Genomic DNA, 16,581 nt, shown 5'->3' on the forward strand with positions numbered 1-16,581 from the left:
TCCTGAAAAATCAAGTTTTTTGATTTATGACGTTCTTGAAAGGAGTGAGCGATATGTAAAATATTATAACTCTCAGTAATTAGGACTAAGATGGAGAAGAAGTAAAATACCTTAAAGCTTTTCCATACTTCAATTGTTGTCTCGTCGTGAGATCTCGTAACTCCAGGCGGCAAGGGGCCATGCTATCTGCAAACAAATATAATATTATTCATATCTATTAGTTTGAACAAATTTGACGGTGAAATATACCAACATGTTTAGTGCGTTGATATTACAACACGACACACCTAGGAAATGTGTCCGTTCTAATAGATTGACATTAACACATTGTTAGTAGAAAATCGTATTTTACATACTGTTTGTAGAGATTGGGAGACACTTTTAAGTGTTCTATTTGCTTACTACATATTGGTAGAGCGCGAGAGACACCAAAAAACATTGTACTGATCGGAATTGGGTTTGCGGCTACTTGTGATTAGACACTGAGGGTCGGGTGGCAGACTTTCTGAGTATAATTAAGGTCAGGGTTGATGAAAAAACCGCCCAATAACAATGTGTTACCACATTGTTTGCGGGAAGTCTTATAAAGCGTATTTTACATACTGTTGGTAGAGAGAGGGAGACGATTATAAGTGTTCTATTTGCTTACTTTTGGTAGAGCGAGAGAGATGCCAAAAAACATTGTGGAGATCGTAATTGAGTTTGCAGTTACTTGTGATAGTATACTGAGAGTCAGGCGGCAGACTGTCTGAGTATAATTAGTGTCGGGGTTGATGAAAAAACAGCCCGACAACAATGTGTTAACACATTGTGTGCGGGACACGCTTAACTTTTCCGGGAGTAATGACATAAATGAATGTTGGTGAGAATTTTCCTCAAAAGAGTTGAGTTGAAGACGTTAATAATCATCGAAGTCTGTCTATCAGTTGGTATGATGTAACTTGTGTGGCATGACAGCTGTGGATATTTGTATTTATATATAATTTTGTCATCATTTAAAAACATTTCAAAGGCGTGCTTTATTTCTTTTCACAACATTTTGAGTGTGTCCAATATACTTATTCACAAATCTGGATTATCTCCAATTATCGGAGTTATTTTTCATATTATTTTTTGACATCTCAACATAGATGAAGAAGAATACAAAAGTCTGGACATTTACGGGGTTTATAACATTTGAGTAGTGTGGTTGTCAATCATGGTTAGAATTGGTGATGTCCACATGTTACACGTGTGTAAAGTGATAACTTAAACCAGCCTATGACAGTCGTAAGCCCCTTAAATGGCCAGACTTCCATATTCTTCTTCATTTATTTTATTTTTTTAATATTTTTACGTAATTTCTATCTTCATAATACATACATGGATTTTGGAAAAAAAATATTACAAGTAAAAAGAACCTACTCCCCAGAGAAAGTCGAACCCCAAATATTGTACTCCCGGAAAGGTTAAAAGCGTCTTTTAAATACTGTTAGTAGAGAGTAAAATTATCCTTACATTGAACGTAGCTGCGTTCTTGCAATAAACTCTGCTCCACAAGAGAAGAGAGATGGGTGACGTTGGAATCTTCTGACGCAGGACTAGAGGTCCGAGGATACTGCTGCAGTTGGCACGAAGACGACGGGGCAGTTCCACTCGGATTGGGAGATGCGAAGGCTTGCATGGATCCGGCTCCCATACTTGCTGATGAAGGACTGATATTGGAGAATTCATTGGTGACTGTTTCTAAAATTAAACATATAATGTTAACTGGTCTTGCAACTATCAAATGTAACAATATTTTCATTTTCTTCTTCTTACCTTTATACACACTCAATAGTGCATAAGACACTGTATCCATAAACATGACTTTACAATATCAAAATGCAATACCAAACAATTCCAACGGAACTTTCAATATTTGGGAACAAAGTACTTCAACAACCTTCCTACAGACATTAAAAATTGAAGACTTTAAAATGCTAAAAAATAAATGGATTTTATATATCGCTCACTTCTTTCAACAACGTCATATATCAAAAATTGAAAATTTTCAGTTGTGCATGTTTTCGGAATGCCCAGAAAATGTACTATATCCCAGCAAAAGAGGCATATTTTTAACTTAATATTTACCCGCTACAGGGCAGAAAGTGTTGTTTTTGCATTTTGAAGAAAAGGTATTGTTTAATTATTTTTTTAAACATACTAAATAATTTTCAAATGGAGAAAAAACCTTCAGGTTTAACCTAAAAAGATCTGTTGCACAGTAAAAAGTCATTAAGTGGCTTGATATTTACTTTTAATACATTGTATTTTTTTAACTTTAAAAACGTTCTCCTGAAAAATCAAGTTTTTCGATTTATGACGTTCTTGAAAGGAGTGAACGATATGTGTATGTGTGTACCTTTAGTAAGTAATGAAGAATACTGCGGATCCAAGGCATTTTTGTTATCGCCAAACATATGCTGCCATTCTGAATTCATGTGACTGTGAATCTCTACCGGAGCTTGACTGCTTATACTCAGCTTTTGAGTTTTTCTGGTAATATGCAAATAAAATAACAGTATTTATTAATTTGGCATTAACTTTGTGGAAACTGTGATAAAAAATACATTGGCCAAACTGCGAGAAATCTAAAAATTTGAATCAAAGAAAGTTGAGATGTCAAAAATGTAATACATAAATTACTCCCAAGTGGAGATAATCCGGATTTGTAAACAAGTATTTGGACACTCAAATGTTGTTAACACACTTCGAACGGGAAAGGTGTTTCTACCCGTTGGGTCGATTGATGCTTAAGGATGGGAAGGGTATATTTACCTTCAGCGCCGGCCTCATTTCAAAGGCAGAAAAGAAGGAATTAAACAATGTTTTTAACTGAATTTTATGTACCAATCTCTTTGTTAAGGTCTTAATTTTATGTACATAATTATCAAATCCTGTTGCCAGTGGTCTGCAGGCGTAAAAAAAACCGTCTCTAATATGATAAGAAAATAAGGCATTTGAAATATTTTATGATCTGGTTTGTTTTGACGGTATGCCCAGGATATGTAGTACCGTAGAACGGGGCTACTTGATCTTTGATGTGTTACTTGAGCCCAGTACAATTTTTTTTAATTTAGATCTGTATTTGGTCTACAATAATGAACGTATCGACATGATTCATTGTTTCCATGACAGGTGACATTTATTGTCATGATACGTTCATTATTGTAGACCAAATACAGATTTAAATATCTTTTTTGTACTGGGCTCAAGTAACACATCAAAGTTCAAGTAGCCCCGTTCTACGGTAATCTCTAAGTGCAAAGTATGGCAGAAAGCTGCCTTGAGTGAAAAAGTTGTCAGTTGTGTTCAACTCACCGATAATTGGTGACGCTGTTGCTGGTGTACAGGTTCTTCAACTGCAGGTTGTCGCTGTTGGTTTCCAGAATCCCGTAGTCGAGAGCTATCAACTTCGAGGGGCACTGAGAATTGGAGAGGCACAGTTTGCCCGGCGCCTCATTGGGGACTTGGTACACGTTGCCCTGAACGCCCGCCCTCTGGATTTCAATCAGATGAGCGCTCATGGCCAGGATTTGCATTTCTATTTGGTCCGTGAGGCCGTCAGACTCTAGCCGTCTGAATAGGTTTTTTAATACCTGACCCATCTCACAGTATTGTGGAGCGTTCCCTGGTTTGCACTAAGAAATACAATACAAATTATATTATTTATTGATTCAGCATAAACTTTGTAAAATGACAAGTAAATTATTTAAAAAAAAATTTAATACTCGTATAATCCCACTTTTATAATACCACTACGCCTCCGTGGTGTAATTGTTAGCGTGTTTAGCTACCGTGCTGGAGGCCCCAGGTTCCAGGTTCGTTAAATACAGAGGTATGTATTTAACGAGTGTATTTAATGATCATTTTCTATACAATGCAGTGCCCTATGCACCAATGGGTGTAGGTAAGGGTTAGAAGATATATAAAATAATAATAAATAGGGCACTGAATCATATAAAATATATTTGACCCCCCCCTGGGAATCGAAACATTTTCTATATGCATTTTTTTAAAGACTTAATTATGATGTAGTGCTATAATTCATAAGCCAAGATACGTTTGGATATTCTGACATTTTCACATACACAAATACCCATATAGGCTTAAAAAAGTGTATACCGTAGAATGGGGTTACTTGAACTTTGATGTGTTACTTGAGCACAGTACAAAAGTAATATTTAGATTGTGGTATTGATCGAAGTACAATAAGTGTCACCTGTCAGGGAAACAATGAAGCATGTCGATACGTTCATTATTGTATACCAAATACAGATTTAAATAATTTTTTAGTACTGGGCTCTAGTAACACATCAAAGTTCAAGTAGCCCCGTTCTACGGTATGTGTTATATTTGAAATATTCTTACCTTCATTCTGGTGTTTTTCCTCTCTCTCAATGTCTGAATGAGTTGGTTAATGTCTTTATATCTGATGACGGAATCAAATATTGGCCGGGGTATGTGAGGAGAGAGACTTTCCAGCAATAATTCTGTTTTGTCAACCTAAAGTAGAAATAAAGTGAATATATCGTAGTCATACAGGAGAAAGTGACCAAGTGCATTTTTTACAAAAACGTGATTATTGACTATTTGATATCTTACTAGCTTAATATAGGCCTGAAAAATCCAAAAGTGATTTTAATCTTGGAGGTATAATATATTGACTTGTTAAAAATGACTAACTGCATTGATGTTTATTTTTTTTCCACAGCAAAAGTGACTTAAATGGCCCTCCTGAACATTTTACATTTTGCAGTTGGTCACTTTCTCCTGTACGACTATGATATAATCAAATTTTATATATTTTTATTTATTTATTTATTTATTGGTGCATACGCCTGTAAGGCATTTACATAAAAAATATAAGGAAATAATTATGAATGTACAGAAATATAATGGAACGTAAGTAAATGACACAATATAAAATATATAGATAGAAGGGCACCAAAATTATGGTTTTTGAAAGAGATGAATGTAGATCTTAGTGTGAAATATTGGTAAATGGAGAGATTTTGGAACAGGTAGATGATTTCGTATATTTGGGTAGTATGTTTTCTAGGAATGGAAAGATTGATAAAGACATAGAAAGGAGAGTGAATACTGGGAACAAAGTGAATGGTGCACTGAAATCAGTTATGGTAAATAAATACCTATCAGCGGAAACTAAACTGGCAGTACACAGAGTCCTGGTTCTAACTCTAATGTATGGAGGTGAAACTTCCGTAAATACCCAGACTTCTATATTCTTCGCCATCTATGTCAAAATGTAAAATTTTATGTTTTAAAAATAAAAATGTATCACGGCTTACTTGAGTCAGTTTGTGGTGGAGGTGTGGCCATACTAGGGGTAATATTTTGCAATTAACGTCAATCGGATTTAATAATGAAGCAACACACGAAATCAGTCCACACGTTTCATGCCGTATCTGAAAAAAAACAATATAAACGTTTTTTTCTTTTTTCTTTTAAAGCATGGGTGGCCAACCACAATAATAGTACTTAAAAAGCATACAAAATTGTGCCTGCTGACGCTGGACACAATTATGTATGCTTTTTATTTTGTGGCTTAGAGTTATCAGTTTTTTTGTTGTTGTAGATTTTGAGGCGAAACCTACCCTACCCTACTAGAACTCCAATACCAGAAGGCTTAATATCACTGTCCATGTATAGTTTACAGAGGTGTAAAGTGGATAATCTCATATCTTCTTCCTCTTCTAACCCTTATCCCCACCCGATGGTGCATAGGGCACTACATCGTATCGACGCAGTGTTATCTTGGCCGTTACTTACATGAAGGCAAGGTGATCACTCCTGAGCTTCAGCGACCAGTCCAGGGTAATATTGAATAAATATTAATAATAATAATAAAACCCTTATCCGCACCCCAATGGTGCATAGGGCACTGCTTCATATGAACACAGTGTTATCTTGATCGTTTACACACGAAGGAAAGGTGATCAGCCCTCCGCTTCAGGTACGAGTCCAGGGTTATATTGAATAAATATTACAGTGAAAAAATCACTTATATTTATTTGACCCCCCTGGGAATCGAACCCGGGACCTCCAGAACGGTAGCCGAGCGTGCTGACCATTACACTACAGAGGCTGACAAATAAATATTAGATTGTTAAATCACTAATATTTACTTTCACCCCCGCCTGGGAATCGAACCGGGGACCTCCAGGACAGTAGCTAAACACACTAACCATTACACCACGGAGGCGGACTAAAGTGATTTTACTCAACATAACCTCATTTCAGGGTGGAATAAATAAGTATATGAATCTAATGTAATTGAAAATATCTTACCCACAAATTGGGATGAGCCAAATAACAAACAGTTTCGGACACTAATTCACAGAGAGATAGTTTTTGGAGCAATCCGAGTTCAGCTAAAGATGTTGTCGCCCGCAACGATTTAGCTATTATGAACTCAGAAGGATCCGTGAGACCCTGAAAAAACATAAAACAGGTAACACACATCATAGATTGAGAATAATATGGTCGCAGTGACAAGACCCTATAGGTTCTAGTTGAATACCTACTTAAATTAACAGAAGGGAAGCAAGATGAAAGCGGATTAATTTTAACACAGATTTATTTGGTTCTAGGAAATGACAGTCAAGAAATATTTAATGTAATCGCGTGAATCTAATGTAAGTGCGCTGCTGGAGGGGGGCGTGTTGATCACTGGGCGAGCGGTAGCGGAATGTGTCGCTCCAATGTTTGTTCGCACCGGGCTCGGCTTCGTTCGGCATTCCTCGGGTGCGTGTTCGGTTATGTTCGTTTGTTGTGTGTTGCCACAACCCCTTGACCATAAAATAAAAATAAAATCAGCTCCTTAGATTTTTTTTGCAGGGTTTACGATCAATTTGGAGTTATTAAAACTCATTAATAATTTCAGAGGATATTTTCTTGAATTAAAAAATATGCAAAACTTTAAATTGATAATTTATCATGAATTTTTTAGGGTCCTTGAAGTGGCGGAAATTACAATTTGTGATTGCTGTAGTAATTGATGATGAAAAAATTATTCTACCTGTTGTAGAAGTGGCACTAGAATGTGGGAACAGTGCCAGCCGACATATGCAGCCACTCCGACGATGCTGTCGAAGAAGCTTCCTCGTAATGCCGTGTCTTCTTTATCATTTAAGAATGTTATCATGTGCGACAGGAGGACATCGTTTGCTGAAAAATATTACACAAATTCAGCTTAATACAAAATTCAATTATTAAGAGAAAATTTAAGTACGGTAGTATTTAGTCTTCTTCTTCTTAGTAAAGGGCATGCGGACCATTTTTCAGAGGGATTAGCCTCCTGCGATGTCGATTTTCAGCTGTCAATTTCTCTCTTAGGTGGTCTGCCAAAGAGTCATCTACCTTGGGGTGGGCCGTGCAATGCAATGGGAGTCTGGATGGTTCCATTCTCCTCACATGAGTTTTTTTAGACTTCTTCGTTGCCTTCCACACCTAACAGTATTTAGTATTTCTGCTTAACTTTGTATCCTTCCCTCATTTTTATTTACATATTTATTATTACATAAAAAATTAAATCACATGGCATAAAATTTGAAGTACCGATAAATTGCATAATCAGCAGTTTGTTATCGGGTTCTTAAAATATGGTTCATATAATATATTAAACAATGAAAGAGAAAAACTCAACATTCTAATTAGAAATAAACTAAAACTTAAAAACAGTACATATCTTAATAAATGTGATGTGACAAAAATACGTACTGATATGTAAGCAGACCAAAAAGTGTTAAAACAAAAACACAAATATGCTTACAAATCATTAAGAAATGCTACTAAAATGATTGGTGAATGAAGATGGTGTGGTGAATAGAAACATCGTCATATCTATTCACCCCTAATGACAAAATACATCAACAGTAAGTTTTCTTGAATTTTGAAACATCCTCACTAAAAATTTAATGTGGATGGATTTGACACAGTATTTTAGAAAAACATACATATCTTCTTCTTCTTTATATTACTCTCATCTAAAACAGGAACTGCATCAAATGGATGCAATGTAAAGTTGATTATTAATTAATTATCAGTGTTAAGCTTCAGGTAATAATAAATAAATATTAGAGTGAAAAAATAATTCCATTAGTTTGAGCCCTCTGAGAATCTGACCCGGGACCTCCAGCACGGTAGCCAAACGTGGTGACCACTACGGTATGAAGGCGGATTATATTATATTAAGGGAACGGTTTATTACCTTTCTGCTTTCCAAAGAATACACACAGCTTAGTTATTCCGCTTTCCATGAACACTCTTCGCACAATAGTCTGGGAATCAGTAAGAAGACTGGCTACAGTCTGTCTAACCTAAAAATACAAATGAAGTAATAAAGTAGCGCAATGCTTTAATTATTTCAAAAAATATTTGAACATAGTCAATATTTCAAGCACTAAATTTGTGAATTTTTATTTTATAACTAAGAAAGCATCATTATTTAAAAATTACTCAATATCTATATATTTAATTTCACAAACCGATGCTCTCATTCACAGGTGACAATACATACTTTGAGAACAAAAGTTCACCTGTTAATGAGAACATCTGTAGTTCTCGAAACTAGTTATATTTACATTAATAAACTCAAAAGTGGTCTTGGACAAGTGTTTTATTTTTACATTTAAATCATCATATTACTCTATAAAGTTAATGCCAAATCAATAAATAATGTTTTGATAATATAATAATTCAGATTTATAAGATAAATTTTAAACTAAGTTACTTTGTAAATTTAAATTTAAAGTCTTTTTGTAGACATTTCTACTTTTACAATCTTAAAATTAATAACGCAGTTCTCTTCAATAAAAACACTAAGCTCTAGAGCTTGGAGAGACTTATTATTCATTGTTTCTGTTTGTTGGTAATGTAATTTATATTTATTATAATTATTTTTTGTGGGTGTGTGTGTTTTTAGATTTTATTTTTATATATTTATATAAAACCCTTATCCACACCCAAATGGTGCATAGGGCACTGTGTCATATAAACGCAGTGTTATCTTGATCGTTTACACATGAAGGAAAGGTGATCAGCCCTCCGCTTCAGGTACCAGCCCATGGTAATTTTGAATAAATATTACAGTGAAAAAAATACTAATATTTATTTTACCCCCCTTGGGAATCGAACCCGGGACCTCCAGAACGGTAGCCGAGCGTGCTGACCATTACACTACGGAGGCGGACAAGACGTTTTTAGTTTGACACGTATAAATTTCATTGAATTTATTTTTAGTTGAAATTATTTCATACTATTTGATAGAATGAAGATATAACATACCATTTCATGCAGTGCTGATAATTCCGACTCATAATTTACTTTCGAAGACTCTTTTGGATTGTCCATATTTTGAGTTTGGTCTAAAAATCTGAGAGCAGTCTCAGCTAAAACGGCTAGGGAAAAGATGTTAAAAACAGGAATTAAATTTGATATATGATAATAAAGTCCTTAACACATATCGCTCACTCCTTTCAAGAACGTCATAAATCAAAAAAACTTGATTTTTCAGGAGAATGTTTTTAAAGTTTAAAAATATAATCCAATGTATTAAAAATAAATATCAATCCACTTATTGAACTTTTTACTGTGCAACAGATCTTTTAAGTAAAACCTAAAGGTTTTTTCTCCATTTGGAAAATATGAAGTATTTAAAAAAAAATAATTACAATACATTTTCTTCAAAATTCAAAAACAACACTTTCTGCCCTGTAGCGGGTAAATATTAATTAAAAATACGCCTGTTTTGCTGGGATATAGTACATTTTATGGGCATTCCGAAATTTTTGATTTATGACGTTCTTGAAAGGAGTGAGCGATATATACCACACTGTAACCTGTTAATAATTTGAAGCCATTGAAAAAGGCACTAAACATAGTAACTAATGGATTTTTTCATTCATTCAAACCCTTATCTGCACCCTATGGTGCATAGGGCACTGTTTCATATAAACACAGTGTTATCTTGATTGTTAAAACATAAAAGCAAGGTGATCACTCCTGGGCTTCCGGGACCAGTCCAGGGTAGCATTGAATAAATATTAGAGTATAAATTCCTAATATTTTTTTTCACCCCCTCTGGGAATCGAACCCGGGACCTCCAGTACAGTAGCTAAACACGCTAACCATTACACCACGTAGCCGGACATTAATGTACTCAATATACTCTTCTTCTTCAAACCCTTATCCGCACCCTAATGGTGCATAGGGCACTGCATCATATAAACAGTGTTATCTTGATTGTTAACACATGAAAGAAAGGTAATCAGCCCTCTGCTTCAGGTACCAGGGTAATATTGAATAAATATTAGAGTTAAAAAATTTATTATCTAATTTATTTATTTGACCCTCCCTGGGAATCAAACCCGGGACCTCCAGAACGGTAGCTAAGCGTGCTGACCATAACAGAGGCGGACTTAATATACACCACACTGTAGTAATCTGTTAATAATTCAAAGCCATTGAAAAAAGTATAAATCAAACATACTGAGTAATGGACAAGTAGGGTTTACAAAATGTAGACAACTAGTATATCGTAGTCGTACAGGAGAAAGTGACCAACTAACAAAACGTAAATTGTTCAGGAGGGCTATTTAAGTCACTTTTGCTTGGCAAGAAAATAAACATCACTGCATTTAATCATTTTTAACAAGTCAATATATTATACTTACAAGTTTAAAATCCTTTTTCCTTTGGGATTTTTTTCAGGGCAATATTAAGCTAGTAAGATATCAAACAGTCAATGATCACGTTATTTTAAAAAATACACTTGGTCACTTGTATGACTACGATATGGTAATGTTTGTTTACAAATACAGCAGTTTGAAAATGTTAATAAAATTGTGATTTAAATCATTTACCAATGTTGCTAGCGTATGCCGCTCGCACTGACACAGCAGGATCCGATGCGAGTGGAGCTATTTCTGGAAAGATGTATTCCGGAAATACATTTGTATCCGACTTGGGTAAGAAGTCAATCAGTCTCAAACATTTGGTCAGAGTGTCCAGTGCGTTGACTCTTACACGAGGGAGGGCGTCATGTGTTAGGTGTATCTGGGTGAAAGAAATAAATGGTTAATATAATTAAAAACATAATACAGAAATAACTCTTTAATCCGAACACCCACTAATCCGAATACCCGATTATTATTATTTCCATGAAAACTAAATTCTAGAGATATTTTCGTCACGCTGAAGATAAAACAATGGTATGGATGTTTATAAATCGACGTTCCCTACGTAAAGTGCTCTAACTACATTTTTGTCAATTTTGAGATATTCGGTGTATGTTATCAACTGACCATTATCTACAAATATAAACAAATAAAAAAAATATATAAAATAAATTACGCCTAGTTTTTACGCGTATAAGACGCTATCTACATCGAATTTTCAAAATGAAATGAACTATTAAAACACCAACTACTTAATTTTGACATAGCATAAAGATTGAAAACGATTTAATACATTATTTTATCGTGTTTTTGAATAAATAATACTAGTTTAGAATTTCAGAAAAAACCGTTAATTAATAAAAAAGAATACGTTGAAAATATCTTCTAAGCTCTCTCCTGTAAAGTAACAGATTTTGCAGATAGAGTACTTTACGTAGGGGCAGTCGAAATTATCGAACACATTTTACTTTTGAATTATTTAAGTAATCATTGTTTTTCTAGCATGGTGATAGTCCCAAAAGTCCTGGTAACCAAAGGGTTAATAAGTGATACTTACAATGTAGGGTAATATTCTATCTAAAATAGTCTCAGCGCTGGCATTCTCCGCCAGTTGATATAGAATATCCAAGCAATACAGTTTGGATGTGCAATGGTGTAATCCTCGTATGCAGGACGTAACGAGAGATGTGATAATTATAAGCCCTTCGCTGTCTGGATTTGGTTCCTTCCTTTCCTTGCAATCGTTTTCATTCTTATTTTCATCGATTTTAAACGATTTTGCGGCATCGATAGTTTTGATATTCAGAGCTTTGCTAGGAAACAGACGTTTTAGGGCATCCTTCAGAGGGTCCTTCTTGTTATCGCCTTTATCTTTGTAATTCTGTTGGTCATTTGGGTTTTTTGTGAATATATTAATGACATTTTCTATGTCTTGATTGATTCTCAGTATTTTCTCATCCGCCGGCAGAATCGGTTGGGAGGAGAAGATTAGCATGTATGGTTGTAGGAATGAATAAAAGTATTCGGGGAACAATCTGGAACAAAAATATCAATTCATTAGTGAAAATATAAGTAAGTAACATAGTCCGCCTCCGTAGTGTAATGGTCAGCACGCTCGGCTACCGTTCTGGAGGTCCCGGGTTCGATTCCCAGGGGGGTCAAATAAATATTAGTGATTTTTTCACTGTAATATTTATTCAATATTACCCTGGACTGGTACCTGAAGCGGAGGGCTGATCACCTTTCCTTCATGTGTAAACGATCAAGATAACACTGCGTTTATATGACGCAGTGCCCTATGCACCAATGGGGTGCGGATAAGGGTTTTATTATCATTATAACATAGTCAATAATAAGTCTATGAATAGACACGCTCCTTTCCTACTGTCAAATTACCTCCATTAAAATAATATTAATTTTACACTCTAATATTTATTTAATATAACCCTGGTCTGGTCCCTGTCCACCTCCATAGTATAGTGGTTAGCGGGCTAGGCTACCATGCTGGAGGTCCCAGGCTCGATTCCCAAGGGGGTCAAAATAAATATTAGTGACTTTTCAATCTAATATTTATTTAATATGACCCTGGACTGGTTTCAAAGCGGAAGGCTGATCAACTTTCCTTTGTGTATTGAACGATCAAGATAACACTGCTTCCATACAATGCAGTGCCCTTTGCACCATTGGGGTGCGGATAGGGGTTAAAAGAAGAAGAAGAAGATTTTACACTCTAATATTTATTTAATATTACCCTAAAGCGCAGGAGTGATTGCCTTCGTGTAAGTAACGATCAAGATAACACTGTGTCAATACAATGCAGTACCCTATGCACCATTGCGTGCGGATAAGGGTTAGAAGAAGAACATTTTGTTTGAACGGAATCAGATTTTGCATTTGCTTTGATTTCAAATTACCAAAGTTTTATTGTCTTAACCTGTCCGGGAGTATGGCCGTACATGTACGGCCATACCAAACTGTTCTCAAAGGAGTTTGGACGTACATGTACGGCCGATACAAAATATGATTTATGACACGATTTATATCAAAACATGTTAAAAACATGATTTATCGATATTTCGATAATTTTGATATAAATCATGTTTACTGGGGTAAATATCTTTGTTTATTCAAGAAAACATGTTGCTTATAGCATCGACTATAACATAAAAATTTAAAAGTAAAAAAAAAACAAAAACAAATTCACTCCTCAGATACAGTTTTGTCCGGAGAAACTCACACCCAGACAGGTTAAGAGATTAATTAAGATCTCGGTGCCATACTTACTTTCCTCTTTCGTTATCCAAATAGACTTCGGCGGAGAGTCGGGCTTGGGGGTTCTTCTGCGTCATGGAGAGAAGAAGATTGGCGAGCCTTTTATCACAGTTTTTCGGCAGCTTTATCGGTGGAGGGGAATCGTTGGATCTGTAGGCTAGAAGTCCCGACAAGTCCCACGCTGGAGTTCCATCGTTCCACAACTCCAACAGCGCACAACTTAAAACATAAAATACATATGAAATAAATTGTTTTTTGTTTGTTGTTTTATTGTTTATGATGCCTTTATGGTAACATCGTTGGGTTGTCGCGCTGACGTAAGCAGTACGGAGGCGTTTCGATACAAACTAAACCAAAGATTTCCGAGCGGACTCGACTCTGAAGCGAGAGAGCTGAAAAGCCGCGAGAGTTGCTTGAGTCGTTGACACGAACAGACATTTTATTTAGATCTTAACTCTACTTCTTTAACTTCATATATTGTAGATTATTTGTTATTGTTTGATTCCAATATTTAGTGTAAAATCGCATTTATTTCAATAAAGGAATTAACTGTAAGTAAATCATTGTTTTCATTCTGTGCACTACCCTTTACAGTAACAAACACGATCACCAACACGTGATCACAAAACGAGGCAACACGCCGCCCCAAAAATAGCTGTTCCCGAAACCTATAGCTATGAAAGTTGACCAAACAGCTATACTTTTTTTGCACCTCATCATGTCTGGACGTAATCACAAGTCAGTTATACATTTCAGGTGATATCCAAGATTAAAATTTTGGACAAAAAAACAAAAGAAAAAAACAACTATATTCCCTTCATTTATTTGTTGTGTCATTCTTTCTTCACTCATTCGTTTCATATATCGCTCACTCCTTTCAACTATTACTACTACTACTACCGCCACGCCGTTTCCCCGCAGGGGTAGGAAAAAAAGATGGAACGCCACACTCTTCTGTCTTGACATACACTCCTCGCCTCTTTCACATCCATACATCTACATAGTCATACATTCCCTCCGATTACGCAGACTTTTGACACCAGATTTTAGGTTCTGATTGATGAAATCTTTTTCGGACGTCCTCATTCTGTTTTCCCTCTCACATTCGCCACATATATTTTCTTAGTCATTCTCTCGTTATCCATTTGCTCCACATATTAATAGGCTGAACGAGGCACTCCTTTCAAGAACGTCATAAATAAAAAATCGTCAATTATCAGTCGTGCATGTTTTCGAAATGCCCAGAAAACATACTGTATCCCAGTAAAAGAGGCATATTTTTAACTTAATATTTACCCGCTACAGGGTAGAAAGTGTTGTTTTTGCATTTTGAAGAAAAGATATTGTTTAATTCTTTTTTTAAATGTACAAAATATTTTTCAAATGGAGAAAAAACCTTCAGGTTTTACCTAAAAAGATCTGTTGGACAGTAAAAAGTTCAATAGTGGTTTGATATTTATTAATACTTTGTATTATAATTTTAAACTTTAAAAACGTTCTCCTGAAAAATCAAGTTTTTTGATTTTTGACGTTCTTGAAAGGAGTGAGCGATATCCAAACCATCTCAACACACCTTTTATAATTTTATCTACAATGTTTACCTTAGCCTTGCATTATTTTTTACGCATCATTTTGCTGCACATTTATCTTAGTATTATCGCATTTCTGCTCCATTGAGTTTACTTTCATTCTCCTTTTGCAAACATACATTGGACTCGGTACCGGGCTCCGTTGAATGCTCCATGTTACGTAATAATGGCAAATGATTGTTTTAAATGTCATATTTTAATTTATTCAGAGTATTCTTTTTACTAAGCAAAATAAAACACAGTAATTAACTAATTAACCAATCATACCGCCACTTTTTCGCAGGGAGAGGCAGAGATAATAGAATGTTATACTATCTTTGCTTTTGCATTCATGCAATCCACATTCATGCATCTCCTCATACATTTTTTTTCATTCATTCAAACCCTTATCCGCACCCTATGGTGCATAGGGCACTGCATCATATAAACGCAGTGTTATCTTGATCATTAACATATGAAGGAAAGGTGATCAGCCCTCCGCTTCAGGTATTAGTGATTTTTTCACAATAACTTTTATTGAGTTATATTGAATAAATATTATAGTGAAAAAATCACTAATATTTATTTGACCCCCCCCCTTGGGAATCGAACCCGAGACCTCCAGTGTGGTAGCCGAGCATGCTGACCATTACACTACGGAGGCGGACATACATACCTGCCGATTATTTTGACTCTTGACCTGACCATTTTGAGATATTCAACATATTTGATCATGCCAAGTTTTAAACAGACTTTCTCTACTCTTTTTTACAATGATTTATTAGTTACCCGGCAGAGAATATATCCATACTGGGAACCAAGTCCCCTGCTTTGCACGGCGACTCGTTCAGCAGCAATCCTCCTCCGAGTTTGTCATCCATTTGGGCCTTACCCAGACTGTCCATGCCCATGGTCTTGACAAACCTTTCGGGAGCCACATAGCACAGCCTTCTTCGCGAAGTGTCGAAGAAATAACTGTAATCGGCCGGATTGTCTTCGGGCAAAAATGTGGGCTTGAACGAGGCAAAGTCGGCCAGCAAAATCCAGTTCCACGATGTCAACATGATGTTTTCAAGCTGAAATGAACAGAGAATAACAAATAAAGAGAGGATAACGGTTGATTATTTAAAAAAATAAAAAATTAAACACTTGTAGTAAACCACTCAATAAGTTTTATTTCATTAAACACGACAAGTTTTGAAAACTAACAGATGATTTCATTTACGGGTTTTTGTTTCAAACTACAGGTGAAAATTAAAACTGAAAGCAAAATAAAATCGAAACTAGTCATGTTTAATGAAACTAAACTCATTAAGTGGTTTATTACAAGTGTTTAATTAAAAAAAAAATCAAAACATCATTCCACAAAGTTAATGCCGAATCAATAAATAATAAAGGATAACGGTTGATTGATCTCAATCTAGATGAAGAAGCTCCGCAGTGTAATGGTCAGCACGCTCGGCTACCGTACTGGATGTCCCGGGTTAGATTCCCAGGGGGGTCAAATAAATATAAGTGAT

The 16,581-nt window shown here is 35.5% G+C and overlaps 1 protein-coding gene across 1 annotated transcript in view; it reads right to left on the reverse strand.

Moving 5' to 3' along the window:
- Positions 1–16,581, reverse strand: part of Vps15 (vacuolar protein sorting 15) — a 30,337-nt gene that overhangs the window by 11,165 nt on the left and 2,591 nt on the right. The window contains exons 4-17 of the mRNA XM_088272197.1: positions 15,851–16,137; positions 13,506–13,712; positions 11,779–12,256; positions 10,908–11,100; positions 9,331–9,443; positions 8,255–8,363; positions 7,064–7,212; positions 6,334–6,477; positions 5,334–5,450; positions 4,393–4,527; positions 3,343–3,662; positions 2,384–2,517; positions 1,498–1,725; positions 111–186 (exon numbers count right to left, since the gene is read on the reverse strand). Of these exons, the coding sequence (XP_088128323.1) occupies positions 111–186; positions 1,498–1,725; positions 2,384–2,517; positions 3,343–3,662; positions 4,393–4,527; positions 5,334–5,450; positions 6,334–6,477; positions 7,064–7,212; positions 8,255–8,363; positions 9,331–9,443; positions 10,908–11,100; positions 11,779–12,256; positions 13,506–13,712; positions 15,851–16,137 (2,690 nt within the window). The remainder of the gene's footprint in view (positions 1–110; positions 187–1,497; positions 1,726–2,383; positions 2,518–3,342; positions 3,663–4,392; positions 4,528–5,333; positions 5,451–6,333; positions 6,478–7,063; positions 7,213–8,254; positions 8,364–9,330; positions 9,444–10,907; positions 11,101–11,778; positions 12,257–13,505; positions 13,713–15,850; positions 16,138–16,581) is intronic.

Source organism: Brachycentrus maculatus, unplaced genomic scaffold (assembly GCF_059751285.1).
Source record: "Brachycentrus maculatus isolate JH-2025_06_01 unplaced genomic scaffold, ASM5975128v1 h1tg000482l, whole genome shotgun sequence".
In the NCBI taxonomy this organism is placed as follows: domain Eukaryota; kingdom Metazoa; phylum Arthropoda; class Insecta; order Trichoptera; family Brachycentridae; genus Brachycentrus; species Brachycentrus maculatus.